Source organism: Saimiri boliviensis, chromosome 21 (genome assembly GCF_048565385.1).
Source record: "Saimiri boliviensis isolate mSaiBol1 chromosome 21, mSaiBol1.pri, whole genome shotgun sequence".
In the NCBI taxonomy this organism is placed as follows: domain Eukaryota; kingdom Metazoa; phylum Chordata; class Mammalia; order Primates; family Cebidae; genus Saimiri; species Saimiri boliviensis.
In genome coordinates, this window is record NC_133469.1 from 32,196,047 (window position 1) to 32,218,192 (window position 22,146).

General features: G+C 42.8%; 1 protein-coding gene and 1 pseudogene across 10 annotated transcripts in view; one reads left to right on the forward strand and one right to left on the reverse strand.

Annotated features, from left to right (window-relative positions):
* The first annotated feature begins 7,231 nt into the window (after positions 1-7,231).
* MTMR3 (myotubularin related protein 3) overlaps positions 7,232-22,146 on the forward strand; it is a 134,029-nt gene continuing 119,114 nt past the window's right edge. For 4 of the 10 annotated variants that reach the window (XM_074391152.1, XM_074391153.1, XM_074391154.1 and 1 more), the window contains exons 1-2: positions 7,451-7,818; positions 15,618-15,740. In XM_074391152.1, coding sequence (XP_074247253.1) covers positions 7,656-7,818; positions 15,618-15,740 — 286 coding nt within the window. In that variant the 5' untranslated portion in view covers positions 7,451-7,655. The other 6 variants (XM_074391161.1, XM_010349159.3, XM_074391162.1 and 3 more) reach the window with 4 other exon arrangements.
* On the reverse strand, positions 18,252-18,366 carry LOC120361078 (U4 spliceosomal RNA; annotated as a pseudogene).

Sequence of the window (22,146 nt, forward strand, 5' to 3'; positions counted from 1 at the left end):
AATTATAAGCTTGAATCTTATCATTGACAACAAATACTATTAGCTGTCTTACTAGATACGACAACCTACTTCATACATTTTTGAGGAAATGTCTGCCAAAAACCCAAATCTGAGTAATTATAGTTTGCATATTGACTATTCTTTCAAGTAAAAATGGTATTTTCTTTTTAAAAAAGAGGCTAGCTCATCTTGCAACTCAAACAATTGCACAAGTGTTTTTCTTTGAGACCACTGTCCTACTTCTTTTTTTTTTTTTTTTTTTTGAGGCGGAGTTTTGCTCTTGTTACCCAGGCTGGAGTGCAATGGCATGATCTCGGCTCACCGCAACCTCCGCCTCCTGGGTTCAGGCATTTCTCCTGCCTCAGCCTCCTGAGTAGCTGGGATTACAGGCACGCGCCACCATGCCCAGCTAATTTTTTGTATTTTTAGTAGAGACGGGGTTTCACCATGTTGACCAGGATGGTCTCAATCTCCTGACCTCGTGATCCACCCGCCTCAGCCTCCCAAAGTGCTGGGATTACGGGCTTGAGCCACCGCGCCCGGCTGTCCTAGTTTTGTACACAATAAACATGCTTTATGTGTGGGAAATAAGTGCTTAATAGGTAGAGGGTTTTATTTTAGAGTGAGAAAATGTTTTGGAATGGGACAGAAGTAGTGGTTGGATAACATTGCAAATGCACAAAATTCAACGGAATTGTCCACTTAAAATGATTAATTTCATGTTATATGAATTTCATCACAATTTAAAAAGTGAAAAAAAGTGCTTTATGTGTAATTTCCAATCCATCACGCAGAATCGTAAAAATACTTATATTCAGGCTGGGCGTGGTGGCTCATGCCTGTAATCCTAGCACTTTGGGAGGCCGAAGTGGGCAGATCATGAGGTCAGAAGTTCGAGACCAGCCTGGCCAACATGGTGAAACCCCATCTCTACTGAAAATACAAAAACTAGCTGGGTATGGTGGCAGGTGCCTGTAATTCCAGCTACTTGGGAGGCTGAGGCGGGAGAATTGCTTGAACCCAGGAGGTGGAGGTTGCAGTGAGCTGAGGTTGCACTACTGCATGCCAGCAGTGAGATTCCATCTCAAAAAAAAAAAAAAAAAGACTTATATTCAAATATATAGAAATAATAAAATAAATATATTTTTACTGCTTCATCAATGATTTTCTTTTTCTTTTCTTTTTTTTTTTTGAGATCGAGTTTCGCTCTTGTTACCCAGGCTGGAGTGCAATGGCGCGATCTCGGCTCACCCCAACCTCTGCCTCCTGGGTTCAGGCAATTCTCCTGCCTCAGCCTCCTGAGTAGCTGGGATTACAGGCACATGCCACCATGCCCAGCTAATTTTTTATATTTTTAGTAGAGACGGGGTTTCACCATGTTGACCAGGATGGTCTCGATCTCTTGACCTCATAATCCACCTGCCTCGGCCTCCCAAAGTGCTGGGATTACAGGCTTGAGCCACCGCACCCGGTCCTTTTTCTTTCTTTTTTTTGTGGGGGGGGACAGAGTTTCGCTCTTGTTACCCAGGCTGGAGTGCAATGGCGCGATCTCGGCTCACCACAACCTCCGCCTCCTGGGTTCAGGCAATTCTCCTGCCTCAGCCTCCTGAGTAGCTGGGATTACAGGCACGCGCCACCATGCCCAGCTAATGTTTTGTATTTTTAGTAGAGACGGGGTTTCACCATGTTGACCAGGATGGTCTCGATCTCTTGACCTCGTGATCCACCCGCCTCGGCCTCCCAAAGTGCTGGGATTACAGGCTTGAGCCACCGCACCCGGTCCTTTTTCTTTCTTTTTTTTGGGGGCGGGGGACGGAGTTTCGCTCTTGTTACCCAGGCTGGAGTGCAATGGCGCCATCTCGGCTCACTGCAACCTCTGCCTCCTGGGTTCGAGCAATTCTCCTGCCTCAGCCTCCTGAGTAGCTGGGACTACAGGCACGTGCCACCATGCCCAGCTGATTTTTAGTATTTTTTTTTTTTTAGTAGAGACGGGGTTTCACCATGTTGACCAGGATGGTCTCGATCTCTTGACCTCGTGATCCACCCGCCTCGGCCTCCCAAAGTGCTGGGATTACAGGCTTGAGCCACCGCGCCCAGCCCCTTTTTCTTTTTTTAAGATGAAGTCTCACTCTGTTGCCCAGGCTGGAGTACAGTGGCACAATCTCGGCTCACTTCAATCTCTGCCTCCTGAGTTCAAGTGATTGTCCTGCCTCAGCCTCTCAAGTAGCTGGGATTACAGGCAAGTGCCACCATGCCCAGCTCATTTTTGTATTTTTTGTAGTGATAGGTTTTCTTTTTTTTCTTTCTTTTTTTTTTTTGAGATAGGTTTTCACAATGTTGGCCAGGGTGGTCTTGAACCCCTGACCTCAAGTGATCTGTCCACCTCGGCCTCCCAAAGTGTTGGAATTACAGGCATAAGCCACCACGCCTGGCCTCATCAATGATTTTCTTAAGTGAAATTGGCATATTGTTTACTACCAGTGTATGCTGGTGAAGAGTACAATGGCTAATAGTACATAGCTTATCACTGCCTTGATTTGTGATGAAGTGACACCAATTTCACCACCACTGCTTTTGCATCATTAGTGTAAATGTCAACACAGTAAAAAGTGCAAATAATTTCTTAGTATTATTATGAAAATAGTATGTATGTATGTGTGTATTTATTTATTTATTTTAAGGCAGAGTCTCACTCTGTCACCCAGGCTGGAGTGTAGTAGCACAATATCGGCTCACTGCAACCTCCACCTCCTGGGTTCAAGCAATTCTCCTGCCTCAGCCTCCTGAGTAGCTGGGATTACATGTGCCTGCCATCATGCCCGGCTAATTTTTGTATTTTTAGTAGAGACAGGGTTTCATTATGTTGGCTAGGCTGGTCTCAAACTCCTGATTTCATGTGATCCATCCTCCCCAGCCTCCCAAAGTGCTGAGATTATAGGCATGAACCACAGTGCCTGGTCTTTGAAAATAGTTTCGACCCAACTAGACTCCTGAAAAAGTCTCAGGACCCTCCAGGGACCTGTGGACTATGCTTTGAGAATCACTGCTCTAGGCTCAATCAGAGTTGAAATTACCCTCCCCTACAGTAGGGTTGCAGTATGGTGTTTAGAAAATCCCAGGAGACATTGAATCATAGCAACATGATTCAACTCTAGTTTCTGTCTGACCCATGGCAGATTGTTCCTCAAAGTCTGAAAACCATAGTTACTCCTGTCTACTAGCTGGATTAGGATATTAAGGAGACGCTGAAGAGATTATGGGCTAATTCACACAAAGTGCTCACTGAAATGAGAGACATTTATCATTAAACAGTATTATCCAGTGTTAGGAAGTCTGCATTTTGGGAGGTTGCAGGGCCCTTGCCTTTCAGGGGTCCTGCATGACTTCAGGAAGCCTCCAACCTCCAATCAGCCTTTCCATTTGTTTTAGGCTCTTTCAGAGTCTCTGTGCAGATGGAAGAACATTTTCAGCTTTGAAGATAGGAGTGGGAGCAAGGCTGAAAGGACAGCAGGAGGAGGAGGAGAAGGTCAGGCAGGTAGAGGACCTCACATGAAAAACAGGGCAGTGAGATGAAGCCTGGGTTGGTTCCCCTCTTTCCTTGACTCGGTGCACAAAGCTGGGGGTCTTTGTCTTCAGCCAAAGCACACAAGGATCTTGTCCACTGGTTGGGCTTTTCATGGGATATAAAACATTCTCAAACCCATTACCTCAAAGAACCCTAACACGCTTCTATAAGGTAAGCAGGTTAGTGATTACCACCCTACAGGGCGATGAGGAAACCTACGCATAGAAAAGGGAAATCAGAAGCAGGTATGTGGAGGCGCCAAGATTCAAATTTAGTCTTTCAACACAGACCAGCTTTCTTTCTATTGTGTCTCCTTAGGCCATTCCTGTTGAGGTGAGTTTTCAAGGCCATGCTACAGTTTTGTCTTTCTTATTTATAAATAATTTACTGTAGTCTGACTTAAAGGTAAGCAGGTGGGCAGCAGTGGGATGAGGCATAGTATAAAGTTGACAAGCATGCACTTGGAGTCACATCATCTGGATTTAAATCCTGACCTTTACGACTTCTTTATGTGTAAAATGGAGGACAGTAACAATACCTGCCTATAGCATTGTCGTAAAGATTACATTATTTTTAAGTTAAATTAAATTTAATTAACTTATTTTTGAGACAGTCTCACTCTGTCACCCAGGCTGGAGAGCAGTGGCACAATCTTGACTGACGGCAACCTCTGCCTCCCGGGTTCAAGCAATTTTCCTGAGTAAGCAATTTTTGTCCTGAGTAGCTGGGATTACAGGCACCCAGCACCATGCCCAGCTAATTTTTGTATTTTTAGTAGAGATTGGGTTTCACCATGTTGGCCAGGCTGGTCTCGAACTGCTGACCTCAGGTGATCTGCCCGCCTCGGCCTCCCAAAGTGCTGGGATTACAGGCGTGAGCCACTGCGCCTGGCTGAGACCTTGTCTCAAAATAAAATAAAATATAAAAAATAAAATAAAAACTTTAAGTAATTCATCAATTTTTTGTATTTACTATTTCTTTTACCATTCCATAAAGTCTGCAGTCATACAACAGAAAGGGAAAATCAGGACAGCCACATATAAATAAAGGTGCAAAGTTGAGGCAAGAGTGGACCTTAAGGGGCAAGAGGAGTTCATCACTGAGCTTCTCATTCAGAGCTGGGCTTTCTGGAAGCCAGAACGAAAAGAGAGACACAATCAGCTGTATAACAGTTATCAGAAAGTAGGAAGCGTACCGTTTTTTCTCATAGTAAAGCAAGGGCTTTCCAAGCTTTGAACTCTAAAGTAATTTCTTTCGTTCTTTCTTTTTTCTCGCTCTGATGCCCAGGTTGGAGATGCAGTGGCACAATCAGGGCTCACTGCAACCTCTGCCTCCTAAGCTCAAGCCATCCTCTCTCTCAGCCTCCCAAATAGCTGGGACTACAGGCGTGCACCACTACGCCTGGCCAGTTTTTTTGGTATTTTTTGTAGAGATGGGATTTCGCCATGTTGCCTAGGCTAGTCTCTGAACTCCTGAGCTCCAGCAATCTGTCTGCCTCAGCCTCCTATAGTGCTGGGATCTGTGCCCTGCCTAAAGTAATTTCTTACCTGAGATTTTTTTTTTTTTTTTTTTTTTTTTTTTTTTTTTTTTTTTTTTGAGACGGAGTTTCGCTCTCGTTGCCCAGGCTGGAGTGCAATGGCACGATCTCGGCTCACCGCAACCTCTGCCTCCTGGGTTCAGGCAATTCTCCTGCCTCAGCCTCCTGAGTAGCTGGGATTACAGGCACATGCCACCATGCCCAGCTAATTTTTAGTATTTTTAGTAGAGACGGGGTTTCACCATGTTGACCAGGATGGTCTCGATCTCTCGACCTCGTGATCCACCCGCCTCGGCCTCCCAAAGTGCTGGGATTACAGGCTTGAGCCACCGCGCCCGGCCTCTTACTTGAGATTTTATTTCAGGCTACTGTGTCATGCACTGGGCAGTACAGCCTGGTGGGTGAGAACACAGTGTGGTTTTTTTTTTTTTGTCTGCTGGTTTGGGTTTGAATTTTGTTTTAATATGTGCAATTTATTCTGTGCTTCACTTTCTTAATCTGTATCATGGAGATAACGGTGTCTATATATTAAAGTTGTGAAGATTCAACTAGATGAGTTGTATAAATAAATGTTAGCTGTTAGTTTTTTTGTTTGTTTGTTTCAGTTTTTTTTTTCTTTTTCTTTTTTTTTTTTTAGACAGAGTCTTGCTCTGTTGCCCAAGCTGGAGTGCTGTGGTGCGATCTCAGCTCACTGCAACCTCCGCCTCCTGGGTTCAAGCAATTCTCCTGTCTCAGCCTCCTGATTGGCTGGAATTACCGCCTCCTGACACCATGCCCCGCTAATTTTTGTGTATTTAGTAGAGACAGGGTTTCACCACGTTGGCCAGGCTGGTCTCTAACACCTAACCTCAGCTGATCCACCTGCCTCGACCTTCCAAAATGCTGGGATTACAGGTGTGAGCCACTGTGCCCAGCCAGCTGTTAATCGAGAAATTCGACTGCTTACTACTTACCTGCACAGTTCTAGGTGCTGGGGAAATAGTGATGAACAAGACAAACAAGATCCTTATCTTCAAGTAGCTTTAACATTCTAGTGGAGTAAAAAGACAATAAACGTTGAAAATACATTTCAGAAAGTGCGATGGAAAAAATTTTATAACAAATGCAGGAATAGATTTCATTTGACTAGTTCTTCCAGTTTCCAGAAAAGTCAAGGCTGGAATGTTAAAATGCAACTCAGCGGAGGTGCATTTGTTAGGGCCTAAGGTAATGCAATCCTGGTTTGTGGAATTCTGCAGGCTAATGTGGGTAGGTTACAAGTTTTTTTTTTGGTTGTTTTTTATTTTGTTTGAAAAGTCACTTCTTCCAGCTGAGCTTTTGATTAGGAGCTGAAGTTGAATCAGTTTGAAGTTCTATTCTGGACCGAGTACTGTGGCTCATGCCTGTAATCCCAGCGCTTTGGGAGGCCGACGTGGGGAATTGCTCGAGCCCAGGAGTTCCAGACGAGCCTGGACAAAATGGCAGGAACTTCATCTTTACAAAAAAGACAAAAATTACCCAGGCATGATGTTGTGTGCCTGTAGTCCCTGCTGCTCAGGAGGCTGAGGTGGGAGGATCGCTTGAGCCCAGGAGAAGGGGTTTGCAGTGAGCCAGGTGCCACTGCACTCCAGCCTGGGTGACAGAGCCAGACTCTGTCTTAAAAAAAAAAAAAAGAAAAAGAAAAAAGAAAGAAAAGAAAAATCGTATTTTGAATACAACTTCTAAAACACTATATTTACTTGCATTATATTAAACTGGTTTTATCGTGATCACAATTGCAGGCGAAAGATGCTAGTATTGTTCTATTTTTCTGGTAAGTAGAGTGAGCCATGTCTTGCCCAGGGTTACAGAGCTTGGAAAGGATGTCTCCTAAATAAACCTGTAGGACCACCTTTGGTTTTCTTCCAGATTTTTTTTGTCATCTCTTTTCCTCCGCCCATTTCCCATCTGCCTAGCCCATCTTTCTCCGCTGGGCTTTTTTGCTAGCCTCTTCCTAGCCGCGGGTATTAGTATGGACTACAGCCCCGCCCATCTCCTGGGGCGTGACCACCTGTCCAGTCCCCGCCCCCGTCCAACAGGGGAGACCCGCCTCCTTTCCCGGACACCCGGCTCAGCGCCCCAGCGTGCGCGCGCGTCCCCGCTCGTCGCCCGGCTCGGCATCGGGAGCGCGCTCTGTGTGGCCGCTGCCGCCATGTTGTTGTGGTTGTGAGAAGGCGGCGGCGGCGGCTGCGGAGTAGCTGCCGGACGAGACGCCCCAGCGGCTCAGGCGCTGCTCCGCGCCGGCCCTGGCAGGGAGCCTGGTGGAGGGGGGCGAGGAGGAGGCCGTGCCGTGGCGTAACTCGCCATGTCCTGCTGCCCGGTAAGCAAAGCCCACCCCCGTCCCCTGTCTCCTCGGGAGGTGAAGAGGAGCTGGAGGAGGGGCCGGCCTCGGCCTCGGCCTCGGCCCGGGCCAGGCGGCTGTCACCCTCGGAGGAGGCAGTGGCCTGGAAGGGCTGGGGACTGCGGCGGGGCCCTGGGAGGGGCGTCCCGGGCGATCGCCGCCGCCAGGGGGTGGCGCTGGGAGTGGGAGTGGAAATGGGAGCTCAGCGGCCGAGCTCGGCCCAGACCCTAGGCGCGGGGGAGGCGGGGTCCCGGGCTCGGGCTGCCTTCCCGGACCTGTCGGAGATGAGCTCGTGTGGCTCCGAGTGTGGGACATACCCCCGGAGCGCCCAGGGTGATTCCCACGGACTCCCGGGAGGTGGGTGTGCGCCCTTCGCCCCCTACCGGGTCTGTGGGGGTCCGTCGTTGCCAGAGACTGGAGGTAGGGGGTCATGGGAGCCCCGGGGCGCATGGTTCGGGCCTGGGCCTTGTGGAAAGGAGGAGTGACCGCCTGATCCTGCAGCAGGACATCCTCCTGACCTGGTAGTACTTAGGTGGGAAGGGTGGTTGGGGACAGTTTGCGTAGCTCAGGGAACACGGGTCAGACTGCTCCGCAATTGTTTACAGTGTTATTTCTCCGGGAGAAATTTTGCTTGTTGTATGGCATTTCCGGACCCATAAGATTATATTGTCGGTAGTATTTTGGACTGGAAAACTTGCGTAAAATTAAGGGGTAGATTTTATGGTCACATTAATAGACTCCCCTGGAGTTGGATAATCTCACTTCTGAGTTTTGCACATGGATTACTGTTAGGTATCGATACTCAGATTCAAATGCCCTTTCCTGACCCAGGCCTAAATTCTTACTGTTCTAGTATCTTGATATCCACTTTGTTTTCTGACTTTTTTTTTTTTTTTTTTGTGACGGAGCCTTGCTCTGTCGCCCAGACTGGAGTGCAGTGTGGCACGATCTTGGCTCACTGCAACCTCTACCTCCCTGGTTCAAGCGATTCTTCTGCCTCAGCCTCCCGAGTAGCTGGGACTACAGGTGTTTACCACCACGCCCAGCTAATTTTTGTATTTTTAGTAGAGACGGGGTTTCACTATATTGGCCAGGCTGATCTCGAACTCCTGACCTCGTGATCCGCCCACCTTGGCCTCCTAAAATGTTGGGATTACAGGCGTGAGCCACCACGCCCTGCCTGTGACAAATATTTTTTCACAAACAAACCAAACCAAACCGCAAAACCATATACTTTCCTAGTTGATGTTCAGCTTTCTCATATGTGAATGATAATGCCATGAGAGGCCTGGGTTGAATTACAGGAGATGATTTTTTTTTTTTTTAATGTCAAATGTTTGTGATTTGTCCATGGAGAGGTGGTGGGGACCTTTTCCTTTCAGATTCAGGGCTGTTCAGTAGGACAGGAGACATTGATGGCATGCAGAAAGTCTTCCCTTTATAGGGCCTGTGACTTGGGCAGGCTAGAGGAACTTACAGAATACTTTTTTTTTTTTTTTTTTTTTGAGGTGGAGTCTCACTCTTGCTGCCCAGTCTGGAGTGCAGTAGTGCGATCTCTGATCACTGCAACCTCCGCCTCCCGGGTTCTAGCAATCCTCCCACCTCAGCCTCCCAAGTAGCTGGGATTACAAGTGTGGGACCCCACAGCCGGCTAATTTTTGTATTTTTAGTAGAGGACGGAGTTTCACCATGTTGGCCTTGCTAGTCTGGAATTCCTGACCTCAAGTGATTCGCCTGCCTTGGCCTTCCAAAGTGTTGAAATAACAGGCGTGAGCCCCTAGCCAGAATGATGCTGGTTTGAGACCCAGTATAGTATGTGATATTAAACTAAATTTGGAGGAGTCTAGAATTTTAGATTGGCTGTCTGTGAAGACCTCTTTTGGTTCCAGTTACTCCCTCATTTTCAGGTGACTCAAAGAACTTCAAGTGACCAGCACAGTGGTACAGCCCTGCTTGTGGTTAATGGCCAGCCATAAAAGAACCCAAGTTTCTCAGCTCATAGCCCAGGTTCTTCAGTGGTTGTGTAGTTTAAGGCTGATTATTAGAAATAGTATGGACTACCTAAATTTCTCCAACTTATGCAGGACCTGATGGATTAAAATCTCTGAGGATAGGGCCTGGGAATACATCCTTACAAAGCTCCCTGAATGATTCTGGTCAGCAAGGCATGTGAACTTTTGCTTTAGGTTGGTGGGTATTCCAAATAAGTCCCATTAATTATGACTTCTCAGGGTGCTTTTGTTTATAGATCTTTGAGGATTTAAGAGGTGGAGAAGAAGGGGAGGCATGAGAAACTTAAAGAGATGCAAATTGAGCATCTCTTAAAATATAATGGATTTATGTAGGGGAAACAGATTTGTTGCCAAAAGTTAATTTGTGCACAAGAAACACACCTGATAAAATTCGATGATGAATTATTGGAGACATACTGTATCCAGAGATATATTGAAGAATCAAGAGGAAATAAACAGAGAAGGAGAGGGAGCAAGTAAGCTCATAAAGGGGTCCACTGAAGATGCTTCCCAACACCATGGTTGCTCCTAAACCATCTGACTCAGATTTCTAGTGGAGGGTAGGATGGGCGTGTTAGCAGTCATCTGAGACCAGGGTTGTGAACCAGGAAGGGTTATTATGGATTGTGAAAAGTTCTTGAAATTTGCCAGCGGCCATGAGGAGTGGTAAAGTCAGTTTAAAAATCATCTGCTGTAGTTTTAGTTAACACATTCACACCTTTATTAAAGTGGAATGTTGAGTTACCAAAGGAAGTATTCTTGTTTTAGAGGAGGTGTGGTGAAGGTTGTTACAAGTTTGGAAGAGGTGGAAGAAAATGTTATTATAGTTGGTAGAGTAGTGAAGGACTTTGTAAATATCCTGTCAAATCGTAGAGTAGTATTTTTAGAGAGTTGCACCCAGCTGTCCATTAGAAGAGCCAGAGGCCTTGTCTGTTTTGTTCCCTGATGTCCCCAGTACCCAGTGCAGTTATCAGCATATTCTATGCCCTCAGATATTTTTTTAGTAAGTGAATAGTATTGATACAGAAAAAAGAACAGTTAACGGTAGTTTATAGCAGTGTTAGTTATTAAAAGCTAATTGATGTTTTGCATTGGATTAAACAGCAAGTTTTTGATCAAGTAGGGCTCTGGATAAGAAATTAAAAAAAAAAAGCCAGCTTTCAGTGCTTGTTGTTTGGAATTTTTGAGATTCCTTTAAGAAATTGTTTTCTAAAGACTGTTGTGAACATTATTGTGTCTCCTAGTTTTTGAGTCTTAATGTGTTTTTTAGATGTTAGTGACTTTCTAAGAGCACATTAAATGCAGAGGTAGTACAGAATAATGGGAAGTTCTGGATTGACAGACAGACATATATGCTGAGTCCATCTGTGTCATTAATTGCTGTTGGGAATGTCACTTAATTTCTCTGGGTGTCAGTTTCCTCATCTATACGATTAATGGCCTATAGTCTTTGACTTCAAGTAGTTTCTCTGGCCTCATTCTGCACATTTTTAATGATTTCTAATTATGTTATTATTCATCTCATATAGGTAGATGAACCTTTTTCATTTAAAAGAAACATGATTCTTTGTTGGGTTCTGCTTTTAGCTTGAGGATTTTAGACATTGTACAAAAGTCCTCCAGAAATTGAATGTATGTTGCAAGTATTATGTAGAAAGAACATGCTTAGGCTGTTGTAATTCACTTAGTGTTGAAATCAAATTAGGTTTTACATTGGGAACTTCATAATTTAGTGTGAAGCCACAATAGTTGAGAATGGTTTGAGGGGAGTTTGTGTAATTTATATAGCTAGTTATTTCTTTCCACCCAATTCTGTAATTTTCTATGGTGAATATATACATAAATTTATCATCAGTGAAACATTGATTTAACATATAAGATATCATATTCATATTGGATTGAACTAGGACTCCAAGTAACTTTGGTAGCTACCAAAATTACTAAGATGTCATTGCTATTTTTTTTTTTGAGTCAGAGTCTTGCTCTTTTACCAGGCTGGAGTGCAATGGCACAATCTCAGCTCACTACAACCTCCACCTCCCAGGTTCAAGCAATTCTCTTGTCTCAGCCTCCCAATTAGCTGGGACTACAGGTTTGCACCACCATGCCTAGCTAACTTTTTGTATTTTTAGTAGAGACGAGGTTTCACCATGTTAGCCAGGATGGTCTTGAGCTCTTGACTTCGTGATCAGCTCGCCTCAGCCTCCCAAACTGCTGGGATTACAGGCATGACCCATTGCCCGCGGCGTCATAGCTATTTTTAATCTTAGTTTTATGATATCATCAACACATCATACTTTCATCTTTTGTATCTAGAAACAGTATACCTTTTAAGCTTACATTTGTATCAGATATTAAAAATCAAAATTGTAGCATGAAAGTGGATAGAACAGTAAATCTTGGGTTCAAGCCTGGGTTGTATTCTTCATTAGCCATGTTGTTTTTGGCAAGCCACATAACCCCTCTGAGCTCCAATTCCCTCATTAGTGAAAGGAAGAAGAGCAACTTCTCTACTTTTCTAACAGAGTGCCAGGGAGGATCAAATGGAATAGTGTATATGAAAAGTATTCTAGAAATGTAAGGGGTTGGTATTAGAATCCTATTTTATTTCTTGGAAGAATTGGCTTGTGAAGCAGTGGTAAACCTGGTACATGTTTTCAATTTCAGAATTTACCAGTGTCACTGATAAGGCAACAGAAATTCTGCCTCTGTACTCTGCCTGGAGAAACGTTTCAGCACATGTATCCTCTTTGCCAGTAGGAATAGTCACAATGTTTCAGGAACTTCAGAGGAACCTGGGATGTCTCACATTTATGCCAATATCTGTACTTGGAATAGACTTGATAGATTTCACTCATTTTCTTACGTTGGAGCAGTGGTGGAAGGTGGTAGGAACAAGAAGTGTAGCACGTTCTGTGTAAAGTTTTAAGGCTGTGTTTTTAAGTAGCAGGTGGCAATGTCGTAGGGTCATGAAATCAGTGTTCTTAAAGTATTTTGAAAAAGTGACTATATCGGTGCATTGCATAAAGTAAAAGTAAATATTGATTTGGGAAACTTTTGTTTCCTTTTAAAAGATATGTTTATGTGTGTATACTTGGTTGCAGTGTAAAATGTATTTTTTATTTTTTTAAATTTTATTTTTAATTTAATTTAATTTTATTTTAAAGATGGGGTTTCATCATGATGGCCAGGCTGGTCTTGAACTCGTGACCTCAGGTGATCCACCCACCTCGGCCTCCCAAAGTGCTAGGATTACAGGCGTGAGCCACTGCGCCCGGGCTTTTTTCTTTTTACAAATTATTATTTTCATTTTTTGTAGAGACAGGTTTTTGCTACATTGCCCACGCTGGTCTTGAACTCCTGGGCTCAAGTAGTCCTCCGGCCTTGGCCCCCCAAAGTGCTGGGATTATAGACGTGAGCCACTGTACCTGGCCTAAAAGGTTATTTTTTCTTTTGGGTTGTGATTAAACTTTGTTGTAGTTGTTTAGGTACATAGTACTTGTGCAATGTGGGTAGAATGACTGTCTGTAAAATAGGTATGAAACAAATGAAAAAAAAGAAAATTGCGAAGATGGGTTTCCTTAACGCTATTCTGTTAGGGGTGAAATACCTCATAGCTTTGTTCTAAATTGTTGATTTAATGAACAAAGCACATAAACTTATGCTATAATAATATTCTTAAGTATCCTTTTCCCTTAAGGTTGAGTATGGAGTACTTGGTAACCACAGAGATACTGTTTTGATGCTGATGACTCAGATATTCAGAATGATTCTATTATGACAGATGGTAGCAAGCTTTTCTAATTTCACCTATCTGAGGTCTAAATCTAATTTCTTTAGTAGTTAATACTTTGGTAACTTAGTTGCAGAGGAGGAATAGAAACTTACTTTGTTTTCAGAATTATTCATAGATTTATAATCTGGAAAAGTATAAGGAAATTGTAAATATATTGATAAATCATCATGTAACTGGCAAGAATTGTTATAAAGACAAGATGGTTAACTTGAAATAGGGTTGTTATTTATTCGATGCCTATCATTTTTACATGAGATAAACCAAATATTTAAATATTTAGATTGATTCTACAAATGACACAGGAAGACAGAGTGTTTATAATGAGTTTTAGAAGTGATATAGGACAATAATTTGGAATTTTAACTTAATCTCATTGTAAATTTCAAAATGAAATTATATCTGATTATGAAGGCTACATAACTTTTTTTTTTTTTTTGAAACAGAGTCTTGCTCTGTTGCCCAGGCTGGAGGGCAGTAGCATGATCTTGGCTCCCTGTGGCCTCTGCCTCCCAGTTTCAAGCGATTCTTCTGCTTCAGCCTCCTAAGTACCTGGGACTACAGGCACGAGCCACCACGCCTGGCTAATTTTTTGTATTTTTTGTTAGAGACAGGGTTCTATCATGTTGGCCAGGATGGTCTCAATCTCCTGACGTTGTGATCCACCTGCCTTGGCCTCCCAAAGTGCTGGGATTACAGGCATGAGCCACTGCTACTGGCCCAGGATAAATTCTTAAAAGTAGGTTTATTAGCTGGGCATGGTGGCTTATGCCTGTAATTCCAGCACTTTGGGAAGCCAAGGTGGGCAGATCACCTGAGGTCAGGAGTTCAAGACAAGCCTGGTTAACATGGTGAAACACCATCTCTACTAAAAATATAAAAATTAGTTGAATGTGGTGGTAGGGGTCTGTAATTCCAGCTGCTTGAAAGACTGAGGTATGGAGAGTCACTTGAACCTGGGAGATGGAGTTTGTAGTGAGCTGAGATCAAGCCACTGCACTCCAGCCTGGGTAACAGAGTGAGATGTCTCAAAAGAAAAAAAAAGTGGGCTTATTGGGTCAGAGGGTATACGTGTTTTAAATTTGAATATACTCAAGATGCCCTTTAGATAGAATGTCTAATTGAAATTCCCGTCAACAGCATAGTAGTATTCAATTCCATATATTTCTTGCTAGTGATTTCTCATCTTTAGCTTGTTGTTGGGAGTTTAAAATAGTTTGAAACAGTTTTTCTTCTGTTCTTTTTCAGCATGAGGACTTACCTCCATAGCTTAACTCTGGGGAGGGAGCTGATAAAAATGAAAGTTCAGTGACAAGGGAGTAGTGTAGACCAGTGTTCTTCGAACTTTTTGGTTGCTTACCTCATCACTAAAAAATTTTGAGCATTAAGCAGGTTCCGTACATGGTCCTATGGTTCCAGCTGCTTGGTTGGCTGAGGCAGGAGGATTTTTGAGGCCAGGAATTCAAGGCTACGGTTCATTCACTGTGATTGTGCTTATGAATATAGCCACTGTACTCCAGCCTGGGCAACATAGTGAGACACAGTTTCTTTAAAAAAACGAAGCAAAACTGATGGGATGGGAAGAATGAAGTTAGGAAAAAAATTGATACCACTTCATGTTGTTGCTTTGAAAAAAGAGAAATAGAAAAAAATTGAGCATCAATTTTTTTTTTTTTTTGAGACGGAGTCTCACTTTGTTGGCCAGGCTGGAATGCAGTGGTTCGATCTTGGCTCACTGCAACCTCTGCCTCCTGGGTTCAGGGGATTCTTCTGCCTCACCCGAGTAGCTGGGACTACAGGTGCGTGCCACCATGCCCAGCTAATTTTTTTTGTATTTAGAGAGATGGGGTTTTACCATCTTGGCCAGGTTGGTGTCGGACTCCTGACCTTGTGATCTGCCGGCCTTGGTCTCCCAAAGTGCTGGGATTACAGGCATGAGCCACTGCACCTGGCCTTTTGAGCATTAATTCTTAATCCTTAGGTATTTAATTTGCAAAGAATAAACATAGTAACTGATTATTGTGGACTTTATAAAATGCAAACACAAAATTAGGAAGGATGATAATTAAAAATGAAGTTGAGATATTTTCCTTTTTTACCCTGGGGCATCTTGGGTACTCCTGGAGGTGTGTGTGTGTGTGTGTGTGTGTGTGTGTATGTGTGTATAATATATATATTTTTGAGACAAGAGTCTTGCTCTGTTGCCCGGACTGAAGTGCAGTGGTGCAATCTTGGCTCACTGCAACCTCCATCTCCTGGGTTCATGTGATTTTTGTGCCTCAGCCACTCAAGTAGTTGGGATTACAGGTGTGTGCCACCATACCTGGCTAATTTTTGTATTTTTTTAGTAGATACGGGATTTTGCCACGTTGGCCAGGCTGGTCTGGAACTCCTGGCCTCAAGTGATCTGCCTGCGTCGGCCTCCCAAAGTGCTGGGATTACAGTTGTAAGCCACCGTGCCCCGTCTTCTGGAGGTATGTTATACTTGCTTTGGCTGCTACTGCTTTAGACTCTTAAGGTTTAATATTGGGCATTTATAGATGCTTGTTTTTAGGCATTTCACTAGTTTTGCAGATGGCCCAGTTTAGTTGGATTATGAAGGTCTTTAAACTGCCCCATGCTAGGCTGGGTACGGTGACTCATGCACTTTGGGAGGCTGAGGTGGGCAGATCATGAGGTCAGGAGATCGAGACTATCCTGGCTAACATGGTGAAACTAAAATACAAAAAATTGGCCAGTGGGCCGGGCGCGGTGGCTCAAGCCTGTAATCCCAGCACTTTGGGAGGCCGAGGCGGGTGGATCACGAGGTCAAGAGATCGAGACCATCCTCATCAACACGGTGAAACCCCGTCTCTACTAAAAATACAAAAAATTAGCTGGGCGTGGTGGCATGTGCCTGTAATCCCAGCTACTCGGGAGGCTGAGGCAGGAGAATTGTCTGAACCCAGGAGGTGGAGGTTGCAGTGAGCCGAGATCGTGCCATTGCGCTCTAGCCTGGGTAACAAGAGCGAAACTCTGTCTCAAAAAAAAAAAAAAAAAAAAAAAAAATTGGCCAGGTGTGGTGGCTCTCATCTGTAATCCCAGCACTTTGGGAGGCAGAAGCAGGGGGAGTTTGAGACCAGCCTGATCAACATGGAGAAATCCCCATCCCAAAAACAAACAAACAAAATACAAAAAAATTGGCTGGGCATGGTGGCATGCACCTGTATTCCCAGCTAATTGGGAGGCTGAGGCAGGATAATCGCTTGAACCCAGGAGACAGAGGTTGCAGTGAGCCAAGATTGTGCCACTGCATTCCAGCCTGTTGACAGAGTGAGACTCTATCTCAAAAAAAAAAGTTCCATGCTCTTAAGAGTCATATTTGCAATATCTGCAATAAGGGCAAAAATAAATTTAAAGCATCAGTTTGATACTTTTTGCATTGTTGAGGTGGCTGAATTTGAATAGGGTGAATCATAGGATAAGAAGCAATGTAGTCTATTTCTTTTCAATATGAATAATTGATATTGTGTGGAGCATATTTTTAAAAATTACATTTTTTGGAAAGTTTGGCAATAATATATATCTCTCTGTTTTTAAAGAGGTTAGGTCTTAGAGACTGAGTGAAGGGATGAATAATTGCTACTTGCTCTCCTTTGCTCTCAGAGTAACACAATTAACCTGTCACTAACTCTGTTTGGAATAACCTGAGCCTATAGCAAATTTGCCATGATGATTCTTAGATTAAAACATATTTTTTTCTTGAATTTGAATAAGTTGCTTTTGATTTGTGGCTGCCTGCTTCTCAACCCCCATAAATTATGAAATTAGGAAACAAGGCCTTTTGTATTAGAAAAAAATGAGTCTTTTCTCCCCCATTATGGGGAAATTAATTTCGGTTATTTCATACGGGTCATTGGCAGAGAAGGATAATATTAAAATCTTAGAGACTGTGAAAAGAGATTATATTAAGCAACTTGAATGATTTTTTTTTTTTTTTTTTGCCATTTAAAAGAAATGAGATAATTTGTATTGAAGATGATTGCTGTATACAGTGCTTTGCACAAAAGGCCACATACCCTTTTTACCTTAGGTAACATGATTTATAAGCTACTTTCACATATATCTTCTTAGATCATCACAAGGATTTGAGATCATCATTTAATCAGCCTTGAGGCCACATGCCTAGTGTTTGACATCATATTTAAAGAGATAGACTGCAGGTTCTGCAAAATTAGGGACTGGTGGCTGTTCTCTCCCTTACTCCCTAGCACTTCATACAGTGCCTGGTACAGAGTAAGCTGTCAATATTTAGAGACTAACTTTAAACCTCTGCATTTTTACTTACACATGTAAATAAGTTATAGCATTATAAAACCAACACTTTCTCCATAGTTAGATTGTTCCTTCAGCTGATGTGCACAGAAAATATTTTTGTGGAAGAAGTCATGAATTTTAGATTAACCTTTCATATATCCCTTTACTTTCTCTTAAGATACTTTAATGGTGACAAAAAATACTCCTTTCACTGTTTGTGTAACTCCTGTGGCAAGACTGTATATTTGTATATATATTTGTATGTATATATGTATATGCATATTTGTATATATGTATTTGTTTATTTAGTGGGCTGCTGTTTATAAAGAAAATGTACTCATTAGTTGGTCTTTGCATATATAATGGTTCCCAAAACATGGACTCCATGGTTTGCTGTGAGTGAATGAAAAAGAGCAGGTATGATTCCCCTCATCTTTGTCATTCTCTTCAGTTTCCTGTACATATGGCTGACTTACTCAGCAGTGAGTATAACTTCTTTACACTGAAGAAAATTAGTCTTCCAAAAAACTAGTAGGCTACTTCCCCCTTGTTCTACAGTACTTAAAATCCTGTTTGGTAAATGAACTAATACACTTTTATATACAGAGGAGACCCTGGTTGGCCAGGAATGGAAATAATAGTAGTGATGAATTTCTCTCTTGGTGGGATAATGTGACTTTTTTGCTTCTTATTCTTTATAATAGTTTCTCAGTTTTCTAAAATGAGCATGTATTACTTTTCAATTAGCAATAATTGCTCCTCGGATAAACATCATTGGCTACGATACTGCCACTGGGCAAAGCTATGTATTGCTTTTATAAGTAGGAAAAACTGGTATTTTATTTTATTTTTTGTTTAAGATGGAGTCTCACTCTGTAACCCAGGCCGGAGTGCAGTGGTGTGATCTCAGCTCATTGCAGCCTCTGCCTCCTAGGTTCAAGTGATTCTCGTATTCAGCCTTCCAAGTAGCTGGGATTGCAGGCACAAGCTATCACAGCTGGCTAATTTTTTTTTTTTTTTTTTAGCAGAGATGGGGTTTCGCCTTGTTGGCCAGGCTGGTCTTGAACCCCTGACCTCAGGTGATGAGTTGACCTCTCAAAGTGCTGGGATTACAGGTGTGAGCCACCATGCTCAGCCAAAAACTGATATTTTAAAGTCTATATTTCATTGGATGTCTTGTGAAGGTTTAAGTCACAGTCACCATTGAGAAAGTGGTTGGTCAACTGGCTCCAGTTCTCAGGAGGAGTGGCAGCTGTAGGAAGTAGTATGGGAGGAATGGGTCAGGTAAGCTGATTTGAACTTTATCATTGTGAACTCCACTATGACTAAAACATTCTGGGATTTGATCACAATTAAACACAAGAGGACTTAGCCATCCAGTTTTCCTGTTTATAAGCTGATGGAGAATGATGAAAGATACCTTAAGAAAAATCAGTTTGTATGGACTCTGTAAACGCAGAACTCAGCTCCAGCTCCCAAATTCTGTGTGTGTGTGTGTGTGTGTGTGTGTGTGTGTTGTGGTGTGTTTTAACTATCAAGTGAAGTTGTAGCAACTCAGATAGGATATGGCTTATATTAATACATCTAATATGGATTAGATATTTAGGCAAATGATTTTTATTATGACAGTATAGACTCTTTGGAGTTTTGGTGTTAATATACAGCTGGGAGTTGAGCCAGTCTAAGTTTGTATACTCATCTGGTGATATTTTAGGAAAAGCTATGTCATATCCTCCAGAGTTTAGTGATTAGAGCCTGTTGGCTTTTGCTGTTAGTTTGCTGCACACTTATAGTGCATTAAATGCTTCTGTGAATGGAGAACATCATAAAAAGGTTAGATTTCTGGGTTAAGACTTTTTTCTTTTTTTTTTTTTTTTTTTTTGAGGCGGAGTTTTGCTCTTGTTACCCAGGCTGGAGTGCAATGGCGCGACCTCGGCTCACCGCAGCCTCCGCCTCCTGGGTTCAGGCAATTCTCCTGCCTCAGCCTCCTGAGTAGCTGGGATTACAGGCACGCGCTGCCATGCCCAGCTAATTTTTAGTATTTTTAGTAGAGACGGGGTTTCACCATGTTGACCAGGATGGTCTCGATCTCTTGACCTCGTGATCCACCCGCCTCGGCTTCCCAAAGTGCTGGGATTACAGGCTTGAGCCACCGCGCCTGGCCTAAGACGTTTGTTATTACCTGGCTTTATTTTATTCTTTTAAAGAGTAAGAATAGCTGGGCGCAGTGGCTCACACCTGTAATTCCAGCACTTTGGGAGGCTGAGGCGGGCAGATCTCAAGGTCAGGAGTTCAAGAGCAGCCTGGCCAACATGGTGAAACCCCATCTCTTAAAAAAAAAAGGAAATGTAAGATTAGGCCAGACATGGTAGCTCACGCCTATAATCTCAGCACTTTGGGAGGCCAAGGTGGGCAGATGAGGTCAGGGGTTTGAGACCAGCCTGGCCAACATGGTGAAACCCTGTCTCTACTAAAAATACAAAAATTAGCTGGGCTTGGTAGAGAGTATCTGTAATCCCAGCTACTCGGGAGGCTGAGGCAGGAGAATTGCTTGAACCCATTAGGCGGAGGTTGCAGTGAGCCAAGATTGTGCCACTGTACTCCAGCCTGGGTGACAGATGGAGACTCCGTCTCAAAAAAAAAAAGTTGAGGAGCAGTTGAGGTAATAAATGTAGGTTGATGCAAAATTGATCGTGGTTTTGGATTGCAAATTCTAAATTATTTCAACTGCGCCCAAACACATCTTTATTAATCAAAATAGGAACCATTACAATCAACACATTTTTGCCAACAAGAAATAAGTTTGTTTATTCCTGTAGTGTAAAAATCTGTGCTTTGGAATTCCATGAACTCTTGGAAAGCGTTTTATGCATACTGCTGATTGTGGAAGCATTTTCCCTGCAAAAATTTTTCTAGATGCTTGGAAATGTAGGTGGTTGGCAAGAGATCAGTTGAATATGGTGGATGAAGCAAAACTTCGTAGCCCAGTTCATTCAACTTTTGAAGTGTTGGTTGTGCAATGTGGGGTCAGGTGTTGTGGAGAAGAATTGGGCCCTTTCTGTGGACCAGTGCCGGCTGCAGGTGTTGCAGTTTTCGTTGCATCTCATCGATTTGCTGAGCATCCTTCTCAGATGTATTGGTTTTGCCAGGATTCAGAAAGCTGTAGTGGATCAGACCAGCAGCAGACCACCAAACAGTGACCATGACCTCATTTTGTTGCAAGTTTGGCTTTGAGAAATGCTTTGGAGCGTCTTTTCAGTCCAACCACTGAGCTGATCTTCACTGTTGTCGTATAAAATCCACTTTTGTCTCATGTCACAATCCGATCAAAAACTGGTTTGTCATCGTTACAAAGAATGAGAAGACAACACTTCAAAACAACAATTTTTAAAATTTTCTGTCAGCTCATGAGGCACCCACTTATCAAGCTTTTTCACCTTTGTTTCATTATGTTGGCCAGGCTGGTCTTGAACTGACCTCAAGTGATCTATCTATCTTGGCTCCACAAAGTGCTGGGATTATAGGGGTGAGCCACTGCACCTGGCCTATATTTGTTTTTAAAAATTAAAATATGCGACCAGGCGCGGTGGCTCATGCCTGTAAACCCAGTATTTTCAGAGACCAAGGCGGGCAGATCACCTGAGATTGGGAGTTCGAGACCAGTCCGACCAACATGGAGAAACCCCATCTTTACTAAAAATACAAAATTAGCCCAGCCTGGTGGTGCATGCCTGTGATCCCAGCTATTTGGGAGGCTGAGGCAACAGAATCACTTGAACCCAGGAGGTGGAGTTTGCGGTGAGCCAAAATCATGCCATTGTACTCCAGCCTGGGCAACAACAGTGAAATTCTGTCTCCAAAAAAAAAAAAAAAAAATTAAAATATGTATGAAGTTGGAGTCCCTTTTGTCATCCTCTTAGATACTATTATGCAGAAGTTACTTGTCTTTTTAGCCCATGCACTTGTATTCTTCCTACAAACATCTATATATATTTATCATGTAGTATTATTGTGTTTCAAATATATATATTTTAGAATGTGTATGATATACATTCTATAATTTGAAAAATGACATTTATTTATGTTGATATATATGTATTATTATTATTAGTATTTTTGAAACAGAGTCTTGCTCTGTCACCCAGGCTGAAGTGCAGTGGCACAGTCTTGGCTCACTGCAACCTCTGCCTTCCAGGTGCAAGTGATTCTCAAGCCTCAGCCTCCCAAATGGCTGGGATTACAGGTATGAGCCACTGCACCTGCCTTACTTCATTTATTTTAATAGCTGTGTAGTATTCAGTCATATGAATGAATAGGACACAATTATAGTTCTTTATTGATAGTTGTTTTCAACAAATATACAAATGCAAAATGTTTCCTCAAATTGGGTCAAACTATGTATGTTGTTCTAAATTAGCACAATATATTTTCTCTCTTTTTCTCCCAATAATAATAATGTACAGATTTGTTACACGGGTATATTGCATGAGGTTTAGGGTACAATTGATCCCACCACCCAGGTAGTAAGCATAGCACCCAGTAGATAGTTTTGTTTAATTTTTTTGAGATAGGGTAGATCTCTTT